This window comes from Syzygium oleosum, unplaced genomic scaffold (genome assembly GCF_021117445.2).
Source record: "Syzygium oleosum isolate NSW1041296 unplaced genomic scaffold, Sole_v2.1 Sole_v2.13, whole genome shotgun sequence".
In the NCBI taxonomy this organism is placed as follows: domain Eukaryota; kingdom Viridiplantae; phylum Streptophyta; class Magnoliopsida; order Myrtales; family Myrtaceae; genus Syzygium; species Syzygium oleosum.
The window spans coordinates 217,886-240,569 of NW_026607497.1; the positions used below are offsets into that span (position 1 = coordinate 217,886).

Genomic DNA, 22,684 nt, shown 5'->3' on the forward strand with positions numbered 1-22,684 from the left:
TTAACAATGAAAGGTTTGCATCAAAATCGTTGATTAACCAACAACTAAGGAACATAATGATTAGTTCCCAATAAATTCTACGGTTAACCCGCCATGTTTGCTGTTTATGCCGTTATGCTATTGGTGGCCCAACATACTGATCATAATCCTGTTATTGTTTGTTACCCCCATCTCCCCCTGAGGACATGTCGTACTTCTAATGTTCAGAAATCTATGCGAGTTGCAGTCGCGCATGCCACATTCAAAGATAGAGAATTTACTTATGTGCTGTCTTAGGCTCACATGACCGTAGTGTGGCTCTTCCCCCGGTCGTCTTCGGGAATGTCAACTTGTTTTCTTGGTCTACTTTCTAAGCATTTTTCTCCAGCATGTGATCAAGATGTGATCCTACTCATAGAAGAGCTCCGCGAGACCTGCTATACCAATGGCGACGGGCTTCTAAACCATCTCACTTATTTACGGCTACTTAGTCTTGATCCACAAATTAACATAGTCCACTTCAATTTAAATGTGCAGAGTCAGAGATTAAAGATTCGCACCATGGTTTTATGATGCGAATGCACGCAAATGTAGATGTACAATGTCATTTCAGATCTCCAGTGTCACTTGAAGCATCAGAACGTCTCCTCCTGGCCTCGTTGTCACCCAACTGCAGCGAGACACAAACATCTTCATCGCAGTTGTTTCTCAGTGACGATAGATTCTGAGAAACCATTTTGTCCGGCGATTTGTTCTGATGGAGAGGAGCCCATCTACAGAAGCTTGGAGGAATAAACTCGTGTTCAATGCTAGGACCAGCCTTGATTCCATCTTCTATAGTGAAGTCAGGATCCATCAGGGACGGATTCATCTCCGAGCTGCTCGGTTCTACTTCCAGAGGGATGTGCTCTATCTGAAGACCGAGGGAGTCTAATTTCTCATCAGTTTTGTCTTTACCCATGATGCCATCTGGGGGCGATGAGTCACCAACAGTTGAGCCGATTGCTGTTGCGGAGGCAGCTCTTTGTTCTTGCACTGCCACTGTTAACCCAAGGAAAGTAAATAACGGCTGCATAAGAAAACTACGAAAAACCTCACAAATTTTTAAGCATTCGACCATCAACGGTCCACCAACTTTGCATGTGTACTTACTCATTTGTCTTCAAGGGTTCCCGAGCAGTTATCCACATTTTCATGATAAAGTGCAAGGGAAAACCGGTGATGTCTTTATTAGTAAAATAATATATTCGCTAGGGGTAACTCCAGCATTGGTTTTGTACCGCCCAACTGAAATGTTTTGTGTCTCTTTTTGAAGAACAACCGTTTCTAATTCTCTTTCTTAAAATTCTGGCCGCAAAGTAAACAAAAGGAACACTTTTCCTAGAGATGCAACCCAGTCTTACTGGGAATGCTGTCCAACATTAGGTTCATAAAACAAGTGTTCCTAGAAACAAGATAGTTTTTCTTTTAATCTTTGATTAAGTAAGAAACATGACAGCTAAATTCAAGATCAGACAAATATGAGACAGTAAAATAGTGCCGAAGTATTATGCAATTGCCAAAAGACAAACCTTTCAGCCCCTCGTTGGTTGTTATTAGATCAAGTTCAAGAAGATTGAGGAGACGTCCAAGATCTACTCCACTGGTCCAATTTTCAGGAGGCTGGCCGACTTTTAGTTTTAGCCGTCCCCTATTAGCTGTTCCTCCCCAGATAATCCCAATAGGCCGTGGCTTCCCACTGCCCTCACCCTTCAATATTATGAGACTTCCACTGTCTCCTTCGAGATCAAAAGTTTGTTGATTCTCTCCCACAACAAGGAAGTCAGTTAAAAAGCAGATCCCCTTCTCATCATTGTACTCAAGAGCATAAGCCAAAACTGTTCCCGTGGTCAAGCCAGAACTTCTCCCAACCTTCATTACTTGCCTCCCAATTAGGCTGCCTATTGGAGCCTGCAAATCTATAATCTTGACATCACCAATTCCCCCCATGCCTCTGACAGATGTAGTAACAGTCGACACGTCGAAATCATCAGCAAAAGGGATGAATGCCCCATCAGCTCTCACAAATGTCTCTGGAAGCAGGAAGCCTCATTAGTTAATGCACACAAAGAATACTAGAAGAGTATCTCAATACAATGTTCATTGTATCAACATAACAGCTCCTAAGCTAGGATGAAAACTCATAGGGATCATATTGAACAAGTAACAGGTTTTCACACTGATCCGATAAAAATGTACGTGAAGCACCCTAGGAAAGGTGCTTCATGAGTAGCCAAATTGCAAACCTGTGCCCAAGATCTCTCCAACCTCACATTCATAATATGATTGACTATTTGTATCGGTGATATAAATTTATGAATCGGCCCAGTTCGTTTTCCAGGTTTTAGTTCAGACACCTGTCCCCTATATCAGATTATGACTGTCCATAAGCCATCCTGTTTTACCAAAAGCTATTTAAGAGAGCTCTACCAGTTTGCAGTTACACTACAATGGTTACCACAATCCACCTACCAATTGCTCCTAAAGACTCTGTACATCATCCTCAAATCTAAAACAGAGGCACAAATTATATATTTGTTGCATTCCCAAGTAAAGACATGCAAATAGTTTGCCTGCAAATGCTTCATACATTGCACAAACCTCACAATTGCAAGTCATTTTACCTGGGTTTATCCCAGCAAAAATGCCGTACCAAAGTTCATCTGTGATGAACGAAGTTGCCCTCTCAACGGCACCTAGGTAGGCCCCAGGCCCAAGAGTTGGAGGCAGAGGATGAAACATTTTCTGATTTGGATAATCTAAGTCAACAGCAACATGACGATTGGTGAGAAAGCCAACTTGCCTACTTCCTGTTTGGCTCCTCACTATGGCACCCAAAGTTCCATAAGTCTCTTGGCTTGCCACCTGAGCAGAAATAGACATAAAGCAACAACTTGACCAGATTCAAAAGAAAAATTAAGGTCATATGAATCTAAATAGTATCATAAAGTGCAAAGTAACACTTGAGAACAATACTGACAGAAGGCTCTACCTATCTACTATGATAAGATGGATCAAGCAAGCAATCACTCACGGGAAAGGAATTATAGCCCATGACTTTTCCAATAGCGAGTTTGACAAATGGCTGTTATAAAAGAAAAATTCACTAGTTTTCTATACCGCCAATTCAAATGCACCATCAGGAGTCCCCATTTGTTTACCAGTAAATTGAAAAGAAACATTGGCCCGTTTGGGTTGGTTTTTAAACTACTTTATATATTCTTTCCGATGTGATGTTTATTTAATACCTGAGGCCTTAAATCTGTTTAAAGTACATAAAGTACTAACATTCAATGCCATTTTAAATTTACTATTATTATTAGTAAAATAATTTTTCCACCTCAGTGGAACACCGAAAGTGCTTTCTGATAGGGCTGTATATCCAAGCAAACAATCTATTGTATTTAACCAAGAACAACCCACTGGAAACAACACAAGGAATTTAGAGTCCAAAAGCCAATTATCAAGATGGATGCCATATGAGGAAGGCACAGGTATCTGATGTTATGCTGGAATCAGCAGGGAGGATATTCACAACATAAGATAGGGAGGATACTCCTAACATGCAACTTCAGCCTAACTCTCCCTTCCTGTCCTTTAGGCAGTGCACTGAAGAGAAATGGGGAACCAGCACAGAGGGAACCGGTAGCATGTCATGTTTGCCATTTGGCATAAAAATTTAGCTACGTATACGACTTTCTCCAATATTACCAAGGTAAAAAATAGTTGTAACTGAAGTTATATGCATGAAAGTCACTTTTTTTAAGTATGAAAAGGGCTTAAAGCCGAATACAAAAATTAACGTTGAGAATCTACTATTGTTAAAGTATTATCCCACATCGATTGACAACAGGTCCTAAATGCTCTTTATAATCATGTAGTCTCCTCCACCTAACAACTTAAGCTTTTGAGTTGGACTTTCTAACATGGTATCAGAGCCAATGCTATCCTTTTTGCGAAATGCTCATAATCCGACTTGCACGTGAGTGGGTGTGTTGAAGTATTATTCCACATCGATTGACAACGGGTCCTAAATGCTCTTTATAATCATGTAGTCTCCTCCACCTAACAGCTTTAACCTTTTGGGTTGGACTTTCTAACAACTATCCCTATTTTATTACCTAATAAAACATGAAGCAACTCTCTAGGAAGCAGTTGAAAGAACGTAGTGTCCAAGTGCTAATCGATTCCAAGATTTGGAAGCCAGTCAGCAAGATGATTTCCTTCTTGCAGTCAAATTTTTAACTACAGCTTAGAACCCTAATGCTGTTCTCAGCAAAAAAATTCTCACAAGTAATGCACAAGATTTTAAAAACTTGAAACTCAATGCATGTGACTCTAGCATTCATCAGATTTCAGACTAGCAAGTTGCCTAGACAAATAGAAGAGAAAAATTGGATCGCAAAAAATAAAGACATAATCTCAATCCACTATAAAGATATAACAGAACCAAATTGAACTACTAAAATAAAAAAACCCCAACTCAGAATAAGAGAAGTGAATATCTTCCAATCTTTGATAGGTTTTTTTTTTTACAAAAAAAAACAGGAAGTTTTTCCATCTAAATTCAGATTCATTTATATGTTGGGAAGGCGCAGAAACTACCTGTGAGCCTGAACCAATGCATGGATCGCCTCCACGCAAGTCATCCACAATCTCAGTGTATAACTGCTCTTTAGGAGCTGGCTCAGGTGCACCGAAGTACGAAAACTCAACCACGTCAACATCACACCACACCCCTCCAGGTCCCTGATTAAAGGTTGCGCTGAAAGTTTATTTACAACATAGAGAAAGAAGAGGAGGTAACACAATTTTCACCTTTCCTCCCCCTCAATGAGAATGGAGAAGGACAAATGATCAAATATACTTCTCTGACCTCTAGAGCAGTTGGAAGACATTGGATGGGGCTGAGCCACTGCTTATGGACTTTCCTAGAGACAAATACAAGAATGGCTGGTATGTCAGTCAACACACCACGTCGAATGCGAAAACCAATGGCAGTGCCAAGACTGTAGCAGCGCAAGATTTTGCTATGAAATGCTCTTATGGTCATGAGTTCAAGCAATGTGGTAGCTTGCTGTCCTTTTGGCAACCGACCAAGAGTTTCAGGTAGCACCCCTTTCTGCAAATTTGCAAAATAGTTTGCACGCTCCTCAGCACAATCATTTAACCGACTTGGCCATGAGAAGTAAGCGGCATTGCTCTCACAGTGCTGTCCAGCGGATGCAAATGGTTGGAGCATTGGTGGACTGAATGAAGGAAGATTAGAATGATTACAACAGCTCCTTTCAAGATCTAGAGCAGACTCTTCTGATGGCGTTGAACCGGAGCAAACAGCCCTCATATGCATTTTAGTCCGCTCCATCTGTCACTTACTATGCACAGGCCAAGCTAAGCAAACCAAACTGAGATGCCGCGGTGCGTGGAAGGAATAACTTTGGGAGCAGTGGCTCATGGGAAGACTAGAGAACAGATGAGCAGACATACAAACCTTCAGTTAATTGCCAGAGTTCCTATATTCAAAACAAGCACGAGATTCCATCCGAAAATTAACAAAAAACACAAGATAATAATATAAGTCACTATTCGACCCAAAAAATAATATAAGTCACTCATCCTGTAAACCAATCACCCACATCAGATAATCACAACACAATGTGCTGTACCTGCCCAGATTTCAACCTATGTGAACTCGAACAAAGTAAATCCATAGGCCAGCGGCGGCATGGCGACACCGACTGAAAACTTGATGTGCAGTAGAATGAAAAATACAGCAACCCAGAAGTTTCTCGAAAGTGTTAAAAGGTTATACACGGACAGATTGCAAGTAACCACGAAGTGGACGCATGCTGCTTGCCTGCTTCATTTCGTAACCCAAGAGAATTGAGAAGATAAAAAATGGGCAATAAGAACACCAAAAAACAAAAATCAGATACAGCACAGCCATCTAACTACGAGTACACCACCGAAAGCAAAACATTTGCCCTTCCTACTCAAACTCAAAGCGACTGCAGACATAACTCTCGAACCCAGCAAAATTAGGCCCCGACAGAAGACCTAGGAAAAAGGAAACACTCCAGCTCACCACTGAACGACCATCCAGCGAAGTGAAGCTCACACGACACAAACACCCAAAAGACAGCGAGCCCAAACGATCTCGGAAAGCAGAGCCAGTACAACGAACAGGACATGCAAATTGCAAGGGAAAAGCGAAACAGCAGGAACCCGAAGAAGGAAAGTGCGAGAAGAAGAGGGACTCACTCGATCGAGTACAGAAAGAAAAAGCTCCGAGTGGAGGAAAATCCGGTGGTGCTGCAGGCTGAGGCACCGTTCAAAGCGTATATTACCCAATTCCCATTCGTCCCTCCGCAATAAGAAATTCGTCAAGTAGGAGTGCGGGGGCATGTAGCCCATTTGTCGCCCCCGCACCCCACCCCATGGGCATCGCCAATGGCCATCATCATGCTCAGGGGAGACAGCTCGATGCCTTAAAGCTGCTTTTCTCTTTTACTAGCGTATAATGTAAGGAAAAGAACTGCCTTTTACGGGTGTTGGAACTTGGAAAGACGAAGGAGGAGAGAGAGAAGCAGTGATCATTCATGGGATGCGGGAGAAGTTGTACAGTTTGGCGGGCCTCAGCTCAGGACACGACTTCTTGAATCAGCCATCGGTGGTTCCCGCTGCCGTAGTTTAAGCTTTTTGATTGATTCTATTCGATTTGATGAACACCTTTCACATCCTGTCGGCCCCCCGACAATCTTCTTCTTTACACTGTATGGCTGTTGCACGGAGGATTTGCTATTATTGTACATCCAAAAGATTTTGGAAAATTTTCAAATATAAATCTAAAATATTCTTATTTTCTCAAATAATAAACTAAAATGAACACCGCATTAAATAAGCACTACCTCAAAGAAGATTCAAGCCTCTGCATAATTCTTATAGGAGCTTGGCTATTCTAACCAACATTATTAGCATCCATAAATGAAAAGAAACTAGAAATATATCTTGTTACGACTGGATTGACTTGAAATGGTAGCGGTGGATTGGATGATCATGGCCACGACAAAACATCATTTACAGCATTTATGATGATTGGCTTGATCACATCCGGCACGCGACTTGTGATGTACTTGGCCATATATCATTTCATTGTTATTCGAGCAATCTTCTCATGGTAGATACCATGTTGGAATTTAGAGCACCAGTCATTAACTGCTCTTTAGTAACATGCCTTGGAAGATCACCCTCTTCGACATTGCCCTTCCAGGGACTGAGGACTCTGAATGTGCAGCAACATCATTTCTAGTTTGTGATACTAGATTGTTGTTGCCGGCAACATTATTGAACTCTTGTTGATTTTTTATTCTTGCCATTGTATTATGCTTGAATTAACAAAATTTGTATAATCGAACGTGCCAAATAGATGTTTTCACCAAAAACTGTCAATGGAATATCTTTTAAGAAGATGGATGGTACAATACAGATCAACAAATGTTGCGAATTGTCGTTTGTTGATTTTTTGATAGGACAGTAAATGACAAGGAATTTAAAAGTTTGAAAACTAGAAACAATTGTGGCTAGCCATTTGCAAAAAATATAGATGAAGATAAATTTGCAAAAGAACGTTGAGTTCTGTGATGGATTAAGGATCTGTTATGAGGAGTACAATGTAATTATTTATAACCCACAATCAACGATTACAAGTTGTTATTGAATTTGAAAGAATAGGTTTGGCTTCCTAATCTTATTTTCAAAACAAATAACTTCCTAGTCCTATTTGCGATTATAAGAAGTTATAACAAAATTAATCCACAAGAAGTTACAAAATCTTAAAATAGCAGCAATAAACATAACTACGAAGTAGTTACCTTCTTGTGTCGATTGCTTGCTGTCAATGACTTCCTTCTCATTGCTCTTCAAGTTGTCGCTGTCTTTTTCATCGATGACTTCTGTTGCTTATCAAATTCTGCTATTATCAACTAAATTTGTCACTTGTTAATTATAATCAAAAGTTGGTCATTTTTTGTGTCAACAAGACCCAATAGATATCCTTTTTTGTGTAAAATATTTTATAGGATGTACTTATGAAATTAGTAATTGCGATGGGAAGAAAGCAATTCTTGAATCGAGTTTCTTATTGAACTTTTGATTCTTTTTCTGAAAATCCATCTCGTGCTTTGATACCTACTTTTTCAGGGAAAATTGTTCAAAAAAGTCTTAAATACATTGCGCTTTTGCCAATCTAGTATTATGCCTTTAATTATATCAATTGAGTCATAAACATTTTGGCGTTTTGTCAATTAAGTCAATATTGCTAATTGTCCTACATGGTACGTCTGACGCCGACGTGAACAATTTTTATTATTTTTTGAATTTTTATATTTTCTTTTCTTTTTTCTTTCTTCTTTTTCTTTTTTTTATTGTTAAGGGTCGGCAGGTGGCTGACGACCACCTGCCAAGGCTCGACGACCCCCGCTAGCCATTGGGCAAGTGCTCGCAACTGTTGCTCAGAGTTGGGCAAGGGTCGGTGAGGGTCGCGAGCCCTCGCCTAGTAGCCGGCATAGGTCGCTGCTCCTTGGGTAAAGTTACATATTGGACTAAATTTCAGGGACAATGTTGCATATTTGACTAAAATTCAGAGGCAACGTTGCACATTGTACTAAAATTCAGGGATCACATTGAACAAATTTAAAGTTGATGAGTTATTTATGCCATTATCTCTTATAGAAAAATAAATATCTTTTTAGCATAAAACAGTTCGCCATTTTTTATATGGGGAAGCTCCTTATCTGGGTAATTTGCAACAGGAGAAAGTATCTATTATACTTGACTCGGCAAATGATAGAATTTATGTATACCTTTTGGTCCTTGTCCACATGTAGCACCTTGAAATTAACTCAACATAAGGTTCGAACACAAGCCCGGCTACCTAGCGGCGTGCGAGTCCCATAAACCGATTGAAAGCGGTCCATCAAATTAGAGGTTTCCCCATCCGGAGAAAGCTCAAACTGTACCAATCCACTAGCGTGTTGTGTAATGCGAGCGATCAACTAAACAAATGCACGATCGATGCTTTATGCTTTTTTTTTTTACTTAAATCCATATATACAATTGCAGAGACCCGGTTATTCGAAGGCCTAGAGAACATCCTGCAAGCCCCGTGAACAAGGTGATTCTTTTTTGGTCCATCAACCAATGAATAAGAGATCATATATGTCTAGAAAAAAACTATGATTTGTCCAAATATCTGATATTGAATCACCAAATTTATTCAAGAACAAAGGGATCTAAATAGCAGAACCATGTACTAGCCCGGGCGTGTATAGATCATATCATAATATTGTGACAAAGCAAGAATTCAACACCTTATACTATACGCATACAGATCCCCTTCCCCCATCAGCGCCCATCACATAACTTGAGTCCAACTTGCGACCCACCAGATCCATGGACTTGCTTCATTCGTATATTGTAATTACGTTTATTGCTGTAGATCCACAAAGAAATGCCGAAAGCACTTGATGATTCGATCATCAAAATTTTTGATCAGGTGCATTCGGCAGTCTTGACCTAATATGAAATGAATCAAGATTTGAATTATCTATCTCTCTTAAAAATAAAAGAATCATCAATAGCTGGAGATCTAGGTAAAATTTATAGTGTAGAGAAATAAGAGCCCTTATCATCATCAGAAAACATAGAGCTCAGCCAGTTCTTCCAGCGACTCGGGACCGATGCTTGGGTCAACATTGTCGAGCATCCACAGGAGGTGGTCGAAGAGAACCACTTCGCACTTCACCTGAATAACACCATCCCTGTCTCCCGGCTTCTGCTTCGATGACGATGAGGACTTCTGGATGAGAGCGTTCAACAAGGGGTGGCTCAAGTGCTTGGAGCTGATCAAGTAACGCTTCCTTGAGCTCCCAACGATTATAGTCTCGCGAGGCTCGTTGGGGTCGTCTAGCATGCCGCACCACAGCTCGACCTCTCTCGCCGACTTCGACCTGAGGTTGCTGTAGGACGAGGATCTCCCCAGTTGCCGGGACAAGCTCTTGCACTTCCTCAGTATCAGCTGATTGATCTTCTTCATGCTGCGCTCTCCCTCTCCGTTGGTTGAGAATGATTGTGTGTGCAGAGAGAGGTGAGACAAAAGGGTGACTTGATATACACTCTTGATTGAAAGAAAGAAAGAAACAAAATTAAGTGGTGAAGATGACGGGGTTGGGTAACGAGTCATTGTTTTCCGGTGCGGGAAAAGGATGGGGTCTACACAGATAAAACGCAACCGAACATAAGTGACGCAAACAAGTCATCTTTTTTCATCGCATTTTTTCTTCTGCTATTAAATCGCACCAGACTCTCTTCCGGTCACCAGTCATATACATCTGTAACGCGGGATTAGAACCAAAACCTTGTATTAAATTAAGCGGTTCATGCAGAAAATCGTCGGGCTCATTTGAATTGAGAGGTCTCGTTAATTGTCGTTCCATTCTAGCAAAATTTCATTATTCCGTGCCTAAAAATACAGACTTTCTTATACGTTGGTAAATTTCAATTAGTGTTGTAAGTAGCAAAAATCTGTTTGTAAGAAAATGACGGGTAAAGTTGTCAAATGGGTGTTAAATGGGTTCACAGTTTACCAAAGCCCAACTCACTTTTGTAATTCTCTATTCACTCTCTATGAGAAAATAATTATCTCCTCGGATTGTTCCAAGTTCAAAGAAGTCTTGGATGGCCCGCAAGATAGGCCCGACTTCACTCTTATTGAAAATGACGACTTCTCTTTTTCCTTATAATTTTTTTTATTTTTATTAATCTTGTAAGTTTCGTTTGTTAGTTATAAGAGTATATCTTTTCTTAGTTGTATTTGACATTGTTATTTTTATGTAATATTCTAATCTTAGTTTTTGTTATTGCAATCCATGGTCAGCATAAATCATCTTCTTCAATATCATACATTCCATTTAATTAAAATCAATCCCTCCACTTTATTTGTTGCTATAATTTTATAAATTCACTACCAAGTAACTTTCTCTTATTCTTTATTGTAAATCAATATAAATATTGAAAATTCTATACAATTTTGAAAGCCAATTCTTTAGCATCTTATAGTCGAAATAACGATATTATCCAAATAACATATACACATGAAGAACTTAAAGTGGGTTAACTAGGTGGATACAAATCTTCATAAGTTGGATTAAATATGGAAGTATTTTAGAAATGGGCCGAGTACGTGTTAGGTCAAATATGAGCCACTAAATTTGTATTTCATATTAAAGAGTCAAAACGAGTTAAATTGGTTGATTTGAGTCGAACCATTTTCGACCCGATCTACACTTTTGATGACCCTAATGACGAGTAACCTTCTTTTATAATAACTTGCTAATAACTTATCAACATTTTTATTATATTGTCAACTTTTTTTACTATTTTTCCAACTTCATTTATTTGCAAAACTTACCAATATTTTAAATTTACTAACTCTTATATGAAATTATCAACCTAAATTAGAATGATTTATGAACTTTTGTCAAATTAAACTACTATTAGCTTTTAAATTATCGACTCTCATTTTAGTTACTTACGAGCATTTTGTTTCTTTTTTTCTAATATACCAACTTTTCCTTTGAGTTACCAATTTTTATTCAACTTTATTAACATCCCTTTACATTTACTAAAATATCTTTTTAGAGATTACCAACCTAGGGGACTCATTAACTTTCTCTCATTAAATTACCACTTAGTATTGGGCTCTCGCTCTCACTCTCATTACAGACATTTATATATCTTTTTTTGATTTGTCAACTTTTCTTATGGTTTAAACACTTTTATGTGCACTTTTTAGCAATATAAATTCAAAAAAGTCATAAACCAATTGCTTTAGTATCAATTTAGTCATAAACCTTTTAACCTAATTTAATCTTTCCGGCTAATTTTGGCCGGATATTGCTGACGAGGATGCCGGCCGGCTTACGTGGCATGTCTAGTGCTGACGTGGATAATTTTTAATAAAATTTTAATATTTTTTCTATTTATTATTATTTTTTCTGATTTTTTTCCCTTTCTTCTTCCTTTTGCAGGTGATTGGCCACTGGCCATGTTAGGGCGGGTTGGCCTTGCCTGGGCTAGGGTCGACGTCGTCCGCCACAGGCAAGGGCGGCGCCTGGGCGAAGGCGGCCTTCGCCATCGGCTGTTCACCTTTCATATTTGCAGATTAGACTGGCTGCCTATTCTAAAATAGGCAAATGACAAAATTCGAGTTGAACTCTAGTTTAAATCGAGAGGAGCTCTGGAGGACCCACGACACTAGAATGTCGTACTCCCTTCACATAGGGTGAGCAGATGTGATGATTCAGTACGATTCTGGACTAATCAACGATGAACAACGTGTGTTCTTCGGATCTATTGATAAGTTAAGAGGTAAATTTTCAATTTTTGGTTCAGGTTTCGAGTCTTATTCTTCAAACATTTTCATCTGCATGGAACATCAGTCGTAGCTAGGGGATTAGAGTTTAGGAAGAATGAGTCTAATCGAGCTTAGCTTTCGAGATGGAAAAGTTCCCCCTTAACTGCACTTTGCTTAGAAGCAAATGCATCATCTGTCCATTTGCGTCAATGATGCGAAGGAACTTATGTAGTTGATTAGGATGCATATAATACCCGTGGCAATTGTCCCACGAGAAAGCAAAAGTTTAACTCAAGACATCATCCTGTCCTCATTGCACCTCTTATCTAAACTCACCAAATTCTTTATGCTAGAATGCTCGCTGTGCTTACCTTCTTCCAAGTCGCGCGCTCCTATTCATTTCCACATCGGCGCGATCGCCATTACATTTTCCTCCATCCAATTATTGATTGATGGCTTATAAACTTAACCCATGAATGGGGGTATTCCTGAAACGCACAAAGGAAAAAGGAAGTGAGTTAGACAAGAAAAAGAAGATTACTTACATTTACATTTAGTTAAATTTGCATATATCATAAAATTGAGAAGACAAATTTCAGACTTTCAAATCTTGCTGTAAACGTTTGAGCACCACGACTAAAACCACATTGAGCACCTAAATTTTTTAAATCATGTCAATGTTAGTATTTAAAGTTATTGAAGAGTCACTACAAAAATACTAGGATTTTGCCACGAAAATTTGCGACGAAAAATTTTTCGTCGGAAATTAGCGACGACTTTTGCGACGAAAACTAAATTCGTTGGAAATTTGCGACGAAAAATTTTTTGTCGCTAATTTCCTACGAATTTTGCGACGGAAAGTTATTCGTGGCAAATTTGCGACGAATTTTGGCACGGAAAGTTATTCGTGGCTAATTTGCGACGGAAAAAAAATTTGTCGCTAATTTGCGACACGGAAAATAATTTTTATGATATCCATCCCCACCACCAATTTCTCTATCTCGACTGATTCCTCATATCCCCCTCACTGTTCTCTCTCCCTCTCTCTCTTTCGTTTCTCTCGATTTACCTATCTGCGCATGCGCAAATCAATCTCGGTAAAGCTTTTCCGCCGGTAAGTGTCGTGGCTAATTTCGTTACTAATTGGCGATGAAAACGGTTCGTCGCAAAACTATTCATCGCTGGATTTGTATTTTTTGGTGTTATTGAAATTTTTTTTTCCCTTCCTTACTGGTTTGGCCGGTCGCCGGAGACATCGTCGGCCATGGGGCGAGGTCTAGCGGCCTGGCCATGGCTGTCGGTCCACCTCGCCGACGCCCAGGTGGGCTAGCCTCGCCATGGCCGGCGAGCTCGAGATGTGGGCGAGCTCGAGCTCGCCGGCCATGGCGAGCTCGGCCCTCGCCAGTGCCCGCGAGGGCTAGCCTCGCATGGGCTGACGACGAGGGCCGAGCTCGCCATGGCCAGCGAGCTCGAGAACTGGGCGAGCTCGGCCCTCGCCAGTGCCGGCGAGGGCTAGCCTCGCATGGGCCTCGCCATGGCCGGCGAGCTCGAGCTCGCCCAGAACTTGCCCAGGCGAGCTCGACGGCCATGGCGAGCTCGAGCTCGCCGGTCGCTGGACCGGCGACCGGCTAAGAAGAAAGGAAAAAAAAATAAAATGAAAAGGAAAAGAAAAAGAAAGAGAAAAAATAAAAAATAATTAAAAAATGCATCTTAAGTAATTTGTTTTTATTTTAGGTACGTGTCCATTTGAAGGTCTCGCAATCCAAGTGAACGTTGCAATTCTTATCAAATTGACCACTTTCTACTACAAAGATTTCAGTCAAATACTTGGTAAGTCTTCTTGACATGATAATTTTTTCAATTTGAAAGTAATTGTTTCGTAAAAAATAAAATTTTAATTTTTAGAAATTTTTGGTTTTAATTAACAATATTAAACAATAGATATTATATTTTTAATATTTTACGAGAATTTTTTTATTTATATACATACACAATGCAAAGAGACAGGGGTTGGATGTATAATAAGAACTTACCTGGACGTCGAGGATTGACCGATGAGTTTGACCGATGAGTTTCGTATCGGGTTGGAACTATTTTTGGACTTTGCTAGTAGTAAATATGAGTTCATGGATGGAAATAAGTTAAGGTGTCCATGTAAAAAGTGCAGTAATGGAAAATTTCAAGACATTGATAAAGTTAGAGAACATCTTTGTAGATTTGGGTTTACTCCGAACTACTATAATTGGACTTGCCATGGTGAACCATTTATATCTGATGACGGATATCGAAGAAGCGACCAATTTTTAGTTAGGGAAGAATGTAGATATTATGACCAATTGAACCCATACCAGAGGATGGTGTTTGATGAAGCCGGTCATAATTTTGTTTCAGAATCGAATCATGCAAGTGCTAGTTTTACTCCTACACTTGAACAAGTGGGAACTAGTCATACATCACAATTGGAAGAGATAGGAGTTACAAGTTTTGATAAGAATGTGTGTGATGGAACTTTTCAATCTAATCAGTTCTGGGAAGTGTTGAAAACAGCAGATGAACCTTTATGGGTAGGTTGCGACAACCACACGAAGGTATCAGTGACAGCAAGACTGTTAAATATCAAGACAGAGCATAATGTGTCTGTGGATTGCTTCAACTCTTTTGTTGAAGTAATGCGGGAAACAATGCCTCGTTATAACATTATGCCAAGTGACTTTTACGATATGAAAAAGCTAATAGATAACTTAGGTCTTCCAGTTGTAAGGATTGATGTATGTAGTAGGGGTTGTATGTTATATTGGAGAGATGATGAAAATGCAGAATCTTGTAAATTCTGTAGCCAACCTAGGTACAAGATTAACAGGAGGCAGGGTCGTAATCAGAAGTGTAGACCATGTAAGCAAATGTTTTATTTGCCTTTAATCCCCAGGTTGCAAAGGCTTTATGCGTCTCAAGCCACTGCTGAACACATGACTTGGCATGCAAATCATGAAACAGAAGAGGGTCTAATGTGTCATCCTTCAGATGCAGAGGCATGGAAACATTTTGATAGAACATACCCCGAGTTTGCGATAGAGCCTCGAAACATCAGGTTAGGTCTGTGTGCTGATGGATTTGCCCCATTTAGGAAATCAAGAAAAAGTTATTCATGTTGGCCAGTTATCTTAACTCCGTACAATCTTCCACCCGGTATGTGCATGAAGACACCTTATATGTTTTTGACATTGATCGTGACTGGCCCGCAAAATCCGAAAAAGTTGATAGATGTTTATATGCAACCATTGATTGAAGAGTTACAACGGCTATGGGATGAAGGTGTCCCTACGTATGACGTTTCTACCGATCAAACATTTATAATGAAAGCTGCTCTTCTTTGGACGATAAATGACTTTTCAGCTTATGGAATGTTATCTGGATGGAGTACAGCTGGGATCTTAGAATGTCCGATATGTATGGAGAGATCGAAGTCATTCAGATTAAAACATGGTAAGAAGCCCAGCTATTTTGACTGTCATAGGCAATTTTTGCCGCTAAATCATACATTCAAAAGGAATAAAAAAGAGTTCATCAAGAATAGGATCGAAAGAACACATCCACCATCGAGGTTGACCGGTGATCAAATTTGGGAGCGAGTGCAGGAGTTTCCAACTGTTGTTGAAAACCCTCACGGTACAACTATTGCGTACGGAAGTACACATAAGTGGACTAAACGCAGTATATTTTGGGATCTACCATATTGGAAGGCTCATCTTATTCATCATAATTTTGACGTCATGCACATAGAGAAGAACGTTTTCGACAATGTCATAAATATTGTGATGAATGCCCCTGGAAAAACAAAAGACAACTTGAACGCAAGAAAAGTTATGAGGGATATTTGCGATCGGCCAACACTAGATGTGGATGCAAGCAGCAGGGGACCAAAATCAAAAGCAGTTTATACATTGGACAAGGAGCAGAGACGGGTCGTTTGTCAATGGTTGAAATCGGTGCGATTTCCTGATGGATATGCTTCGAATCTCGGGAGATGCGTTGATTTGAATGAATGCAAGTTGACAGGTCTGAAGAGTCATGATTGTCACATATTTATGGAAAGACTAATTCCAATAGTCTTCAAGGAACTTCTACCAAACTTTGTTTGGGGCGCCATTACAGAGTTAAGTAATTTCCTACATGATATTTGCTCAACAACGTTGAAAGCATCACACATGGAGAAACTAGAGAGAGATATTCCAATTATTCTTTACAACTTAGAAATGATATTTCCTCAATTGTTCTTTGATTCAATGGAGTATCTCTTAGTTCACTTGCCTTATGAGGCCAAAGTTGCAGGTCCCGTCCAATTTCGATGGATGTATCCATTTGAGAGGTAAGTTTTTTTTTAAATAAATTTGAAATTACTTCATTATATATTATGTTCCGATAAACTTTTTTCTATTGCAACTAGGTTCTTATATCATTTGAAGAAAAAAGTGAAGAATAAGGCATGTGTCGAAGCTTCAATTTGTAATGCATATATTGTGGAAGAAGTGACAACATTTGCATCATACTATTTTGAGCCGTACGTGCAGTGCAAGAGGCGGAGAGCAGGAAAAAATGATGAGGGCCCCATTGATCACAATTGCAAATCATTCTCTATTTTCAATTATTTGGGCTGACCAAGCGGCGAATGTAAGTTTCGTCACTTAACAAGCAAAGAAAAGCAGGCAGCCCATACATATATTTTACTGAACTGTCCAGAAGTTGAGCCATACTTCGAGTAAGTGTACATTTGTAAGTATATGTATTGTGTGTCTAACATTTGCTAATATATAAATGGTATTTGTTAATAGGATTTTCCAAAATTCAATGTATGGACTACCACCAAATGAGTTTGACCGTTTGTGCGAGGAACAATTTACAACATGGTTTAAAACATATGTAAGTTGTATATGGATGAAATCCAAGTTATTCGAATTTTTTATACATCATATATTAAAATATATATTATTGATATTGCGTGTGTGACCTTAGGTTCACAGTAATCATGATCATGTTGCAGAGCAAGGATTGCTATATCATCTGTCGTGGGGTCGAAAGTCAAGAGTACGAAGTTGGCCAGCATATTTCATAAACGGGTATAATTTTCACACTAGAGAATATGGAATGGGAAAAGCCACAATGAATAGTGGTGTGTGTGTTCAGTCATCCAATGGTGGCAGTTTGAAAGATGATTTTTATGGCTTGTTGGATGAAATCGTAGAGATAGAGTACCATGGACCATTAATGCGGGTTGTGTTATTTAAGTGCATGTAGTTCGACCCCGTCAAAGGAATGAATGTGCATACGAAATTAATTTGGTTGAAATAAATCACAAGAAAAGATATATGAAATATGAACCATTTGTTTTGGCACAACAAGCAATTCAAGTATATTATGCATCATATCCTAGTTTGAAATGTGACAAAGCCGATTGGTGGGCTGTATGTAAAACCAAAGCACGAACAAAAATCGAGGAACACTTGAAGGACACAGCATATCAACAAGAGGAAGTTCGTAACACGATTGAAACTGATGAATATAACATTCTAACTTTATGAGATCCATGTGGAGCGATGATCGATGTGGATCCAACTGAAATTCGCAAATCAAATTTTGAAGTGGGTACAGAATTTGATTTTGAGACAGAGGATGAAGATGATGCTCATGAAGAAGACGGAGATGAAGACGAAGATGAAGGTGAAGATGAAGAAGAAGATTATGATTTTTGAGACTTTTTACTAATTATGTGTAATTATTATTATTATTGCGATATGTGTTTTTTGTTGTTGTCATAATTTTTATTATTGTTGTTGTCGTAATTATTATTGTTGTTGTTGTCGTTGTTGTTATTATTAGAATCCGTGGCTAATTAGCCTCAGATTTAGCCACGGAATTGAAATAGTCGGGAAAAGGCCACGCGACTATATTTCCATGGCAAATTTCCCGCGAATTTAGCCATGAATTTCAACAAAAAGCCGTCTCCGCCGGAAGCCTTATTTTTGTGGCAAAATTCGTGGCAAATTTGCCACAAATTTTGCCACGAAAAAAGTACATAGAAGAATAATTCCCAAGACTTTAATGTCGTCGCAAAATTCGTGGCAAATTTTGCCACGAAAACGAAGTTTTACTAATAATTGCCCGGAAAGTTATTTTCGTGGCAAAATTTGTGGCAAATTTGCCACGAATTTTGCCACAAAAATAGTATATAGGAGAATAATTGCCCCAAGATTTTAAAATTCGTGGCAAAATTCGTGGGAAATGTGCCCCGAATTTCAAAAAAGGCCGCAAACGCCTGACATTTTTTGTCGTGGCAAAATTCGTGGCAAATTTGCCACGAAAATAGTATATAGTGCAATAATTGCCCGGAAACTTGAAATTCGTGGCAAATTTCCCACGAATTTTGCCACGAATTTCAAGTATATAGGAGAATTATTGCCCCGAGGGTTTTAAATTCGTGGCAAAACTCGTGGGAAATTTCCCACGAATTTTGCCACGAAAACGAAGTTTTAGTGCAATAATTGCCCAGAAACTTGAAATTCATGGCAAATTTCCCACGAAATTTGCCACGAATTTCAAGTATATAGGAGAATTATATATTGCCCCGAGGTTTTTAAATTCGTGGCAAAATTCGTGGGAAATTTCCCACGAAAATAGTATATAGTGCAATAATTACCCGGAAATTTGAAATTCGTGGCAAAATTCGTGGGAAATTTCCCACGAAATTTGTCACGAATTTCAAGTATATAGGAGAATTATATATTGCCCCGAGGTTTTTAAATTCGTGGCAAAATTCGTGGGAAATTTCCCACGAATTTTGCCACGAAAATAGTATATAGTGCAATAATTGCTCGGAAACTTGAAATTCGTGGCAAAATTCGTGGGAAATTTCCCACGAATTTTGCCACGCATTTCAAATATATAGGAGAATTATATATTGCCACGAAAATAGTATATAGTGCAATAATTGCCTGGAAATTTGAAATTCGTGGCAAAATTCGTGGGAAATTTCCCACGAATTTTGCCACGAATTTCAAGTATATAGGAGAATTATATATTGCCCCGAGGTTTTTAAATTCGCCGAAAATTTGAATCCCACGAATTTTGCCACGAAAATAGTATATAGTGCAACAATTACCTGGAAACTTGAATTTCGTGGCAAAATTCCCACGAATTTTGCCACGAAAATTGTGCATTGTACAAAATTTGCGCCGAGATTTGACTTTTGCGGCAAAATTCGTGGCAAATTTGCCACGAAAATAGAAACACATATTTATATTCTTCAGCCGTCCACCTCGCGTCTACCGAGTAATTTTGGCCCAACCAAATATCCTTCTCGCCGTCCTCAGCGCCGTCCTCGTCGCCGTCGAGTTCGCCCAAAGTCGACGCTGTCCTCCTGGCCGTCGCCGCCTTCGCCGTCCACCTCGCCGTCATCATCGCCGTCGAGTTCACCCAGAGTCGACGCCGTCCTCCTCGCCGTCGACGCCGACGTCCTCGCCGTCCACCTCGCCGTCGAGTTCGCCCAGCGCGGTAGGTAAGCGAGCTCTATTCCTTGAATAAAATGGTGTCGCGGTCGTGATTCCGGGGGGGGTCGCGGCCGAGTTGGCTGGAGGGGGGGTCGCTGCCGTGATTCCGGGGGGTGGGATTGCGTTCTCAGCTGTGTCTTTGGCTGGAATTTGCTTCTACAGAGGAGGGATTGTGCTTTGCATTGTTGGGCACAATTAGTTGATGTTTTTTTTTTTTTTGTTTTTGTGGGTCAGTGGAAAGAAGGTAGGCTTAGAGAGGAGGAGGAGGTCTAGTTCTACATTTCACCTGCAGAATAGCTAATTTAAAACAGATTTCTCATGAAATTTGGCTTCTGCACCTGCTGATTTTGCACGATCAGCACTGTTGTCGATTTTTTTTAATGATTTTTCTGCTAAGATCTAAACTTAGGTAAAAGGAAGCTTAAACATGGAACAAATTAATGGGTTGCATTCGTGGCAAATTTGCTTGTTGAACGTAATTTGTGATCTTTTTTCTAGGTCTGTACTAGAACTTTGTGAAATGGGATATTCGGGGCATAAATTTGCACAAATGTGGCATCAAACTTGATACTTGTTGTAATTCGTTTTGCACATTTAATATGCTTCCTTTTATTTTTCGTGAAATCTGATGTGGTCAAAAATTCAATTTCCTCCGACAAGGGCCAAAGATTGCTATTTATCAGAGGCGATAGTCTGTTTGTTTCATTTTCTCAAGTTTATTTCTTGCTCTCTGAAACAAAATGGTAAGCACGTCATTTTCTGTCCCTAATACATGTTCATATTTTTTAATGATGGGCATAATGATGAGCCACACAATAATGCGGCGATTGGTGATGATGATGATGATGCTGATGATTTTATTGTCAGTCCTTCCTAGTTCATTCTCTTCGGGGCCGACCAGTCGTTGTGGTCGTCCCCTCGTGGCGAGCTGCCTCGTCAGTCTGAGGACAAGCTTCAGGTGATGTCCTCGTCTCTCGGCTTTAGGAGTTAGAATTGTGACATTGCTGCTGGTTTCATATGTTCTTCTAATGGATGTGAAAGTTGACTTATATTCAAATGTAAGAACATTGGTCCTTCGACGTTTTTTTAAAATCCTCCTACTTATTTTTTTAAAGTTAGTTCCACGTCCATGTATAAATGTTTTTTTTTATATTTTGGACAAATTCGATATCTTTATTTATGTATCCATATTTCATCAGGTGTCGATAAAGGTGACTGTTCCTGATGTCCTGCCGAGTACCAAAGCTGCCAACTTTTTATGGTAGTCCTGCATCCTTTCAATGTTTTGAATGTATTACATGATGTTCATTAGTGCTTAGCTATCTCTATGTATTATGAGATTGAATATCGAATACCATCATGTGAGACTTTGCAACTTATACATTGTAGAAATTAATATTGCTACTAATTAGATTTAAAATCGAAATTGTCCCTAAACAAAATTCGTCGCAAACTTAGCGACGAATTTTGTCACGAATAGATTTCGTCGCAAATCATCAACGAAAATTGAAATTTTTTGTCGGAAAAATTTGCGATTTCCCATGATTTTTGCAACGAATAATTAGCGACAAATTTTGCAACGAATTTTGCAACAAATTTTACCACGAATTTAGCGACGAATTTTGTTTTCGTCGCAAATTACCAACGAAAATTGAAATTTTTTGTCAGAAAAATTCGCGATTTCCCACGATTTTTGCAATGAATAATTAGCGACAAATTTTGCAATGAATTTTCCCACGAATTTAGCCACGAATTTTGTTTTCGTCGCAAATTACCAACGAAAATTGAAATTTTTTGTCAGAAAAATTCGCGATTTCCCACGATTTTTGCAACGACTAATTAGCGACAAATTTTGCAACGAATTTTCCCACGAATTTAGCCACGAATTTTGTTTTCGTCGCAAATGACCAAAGAAAATTGAAATTTTTTGTCGCAAAAATTCGATTTGCGACAGAATTTGTTTTCGTCCCTAATTTCGTGGGAAATTCGTTGTGCCACGAATAATTAGCGACGAATTTTATCCACAATTTTTACAACGAATAATTAGCGACGAATTTTGCCATGAATTTTGCAACGAACTTTGCCACGAATTTAGCCACGATTTGATTTTCGTCGCAAATTATCAACGAAAATTCAAATTTTTTGTCGCCAAAATTTGCAAAAAAAAATTTGCGACGAATTTTTTTGTTCGTCGCTAATTTCGTGGGAAATTCATTTGCCACGAATAATTAGCGACCAATGTTGCCCCGATGTTTGCAACGAATAATTAGCGACGAATTTGGCAACGAATTTTGCAATGAATTTAGCCACGAATTTATCTACGAATTTTGCCACGAATTTGTTTTCGTCGCAATTTACCAATGAAAAATTAAAATTTTTTGTCGCAAAAATTTCTGATGCCGAATTAGCGACGAATTTTTTTTCGTCGCTAATTCATCGGAAATTCGTTTTGCCACGAATTTTACCACGAATAATTACCAACGAATTTTGCTACGATTTTTGCAATGAATAATTAGCGACGAATTTTGCGACGAGCTTTGCAACGAATTTAGCCGCGAATTTTGCGATGAAAAAATTTCGTCGCAAATTACCAACGAAAATTGAAATTTTTTGTCGCAAAAATTTGCGACGACGAATTTTTGTTTGTCGCTAATTTCGTTGGAAATTCGTTTTGCCATGAATTTTGCCAAATTTTTCGTGGCAAAATTCGTGG

The 22,684-nt window shown here is 39.1% G+C and overlaps 2 protein-coding genes across 4 annotated transcripts; both read right to left on the reverse strand.

Moving 5' to 3' along the window:
* Positions 1 to 472: 472 nt before the first annotated feature.
* LOC115692242 (protein NARROW LEAF 1) lies at positions 473 to 6,674 on the reverse strand. 3 transcript variants are annotated; one of them, XM_030619038.2, is made up of 6 exons: positions 6,280 to 6,674; positions 4,895 to 5,480; positions 4,624 to 4,767; positions 2,643 to 2,883; positions 1,551 to 2,051; positions 473 to 1,020 (listed from the first exon to the last, which is right to left on the reverse strand). In XM_030619038.2, exons 2-6 carry the CDS (start codon positions 5,381 to 5,383, stop codon positions 584 to 586), a joined length of 1,812 nt encoding a protein of 603 aa, XP_030474898.1. In that variant the 5' UTR covers positions 5,384 to 5,480; positions 6,280 to 6,674; the 3' UTR covers positions 473 to 583. The 3 variants fall into 3 exon arrangements, with proteins under 3 accessions (XP_030474898.1, XP_030474899.1, XP_056173304.1); XM_030619039.2 differs by having other exon boundaries at positions 4,895 to 5,531; XM_056317329.1 differs by lacking the exon at positions 6,280 to 6,674 and adding an exon at positions 5,685 to 5,846 and having other exon boundaries at positions 4,895 to 5,531.
* A 2,538-nt stretch (positions 6,675 to 9,212) lies between these two features.
* Positions 9,213 to 10,200, reverse strand: LOC115692243 (auxin-responsive protein SAUR76). The gene has a single exon (XM_030619042.2). The coding sequence runs from the start codon at positions 10,109 to 10,111 to the stop codon at positions 9,710 to 9,712; it is 402 nt and encodes a 133-aa protein (XP_030474902.1). The 5' UTR covers positions 10,112 to 10,200; the 3' UTR covers positions 9,213 to 9,709.
* Positions 10,201 to 22,684: the final 12,484 nt, after the last annotated feature.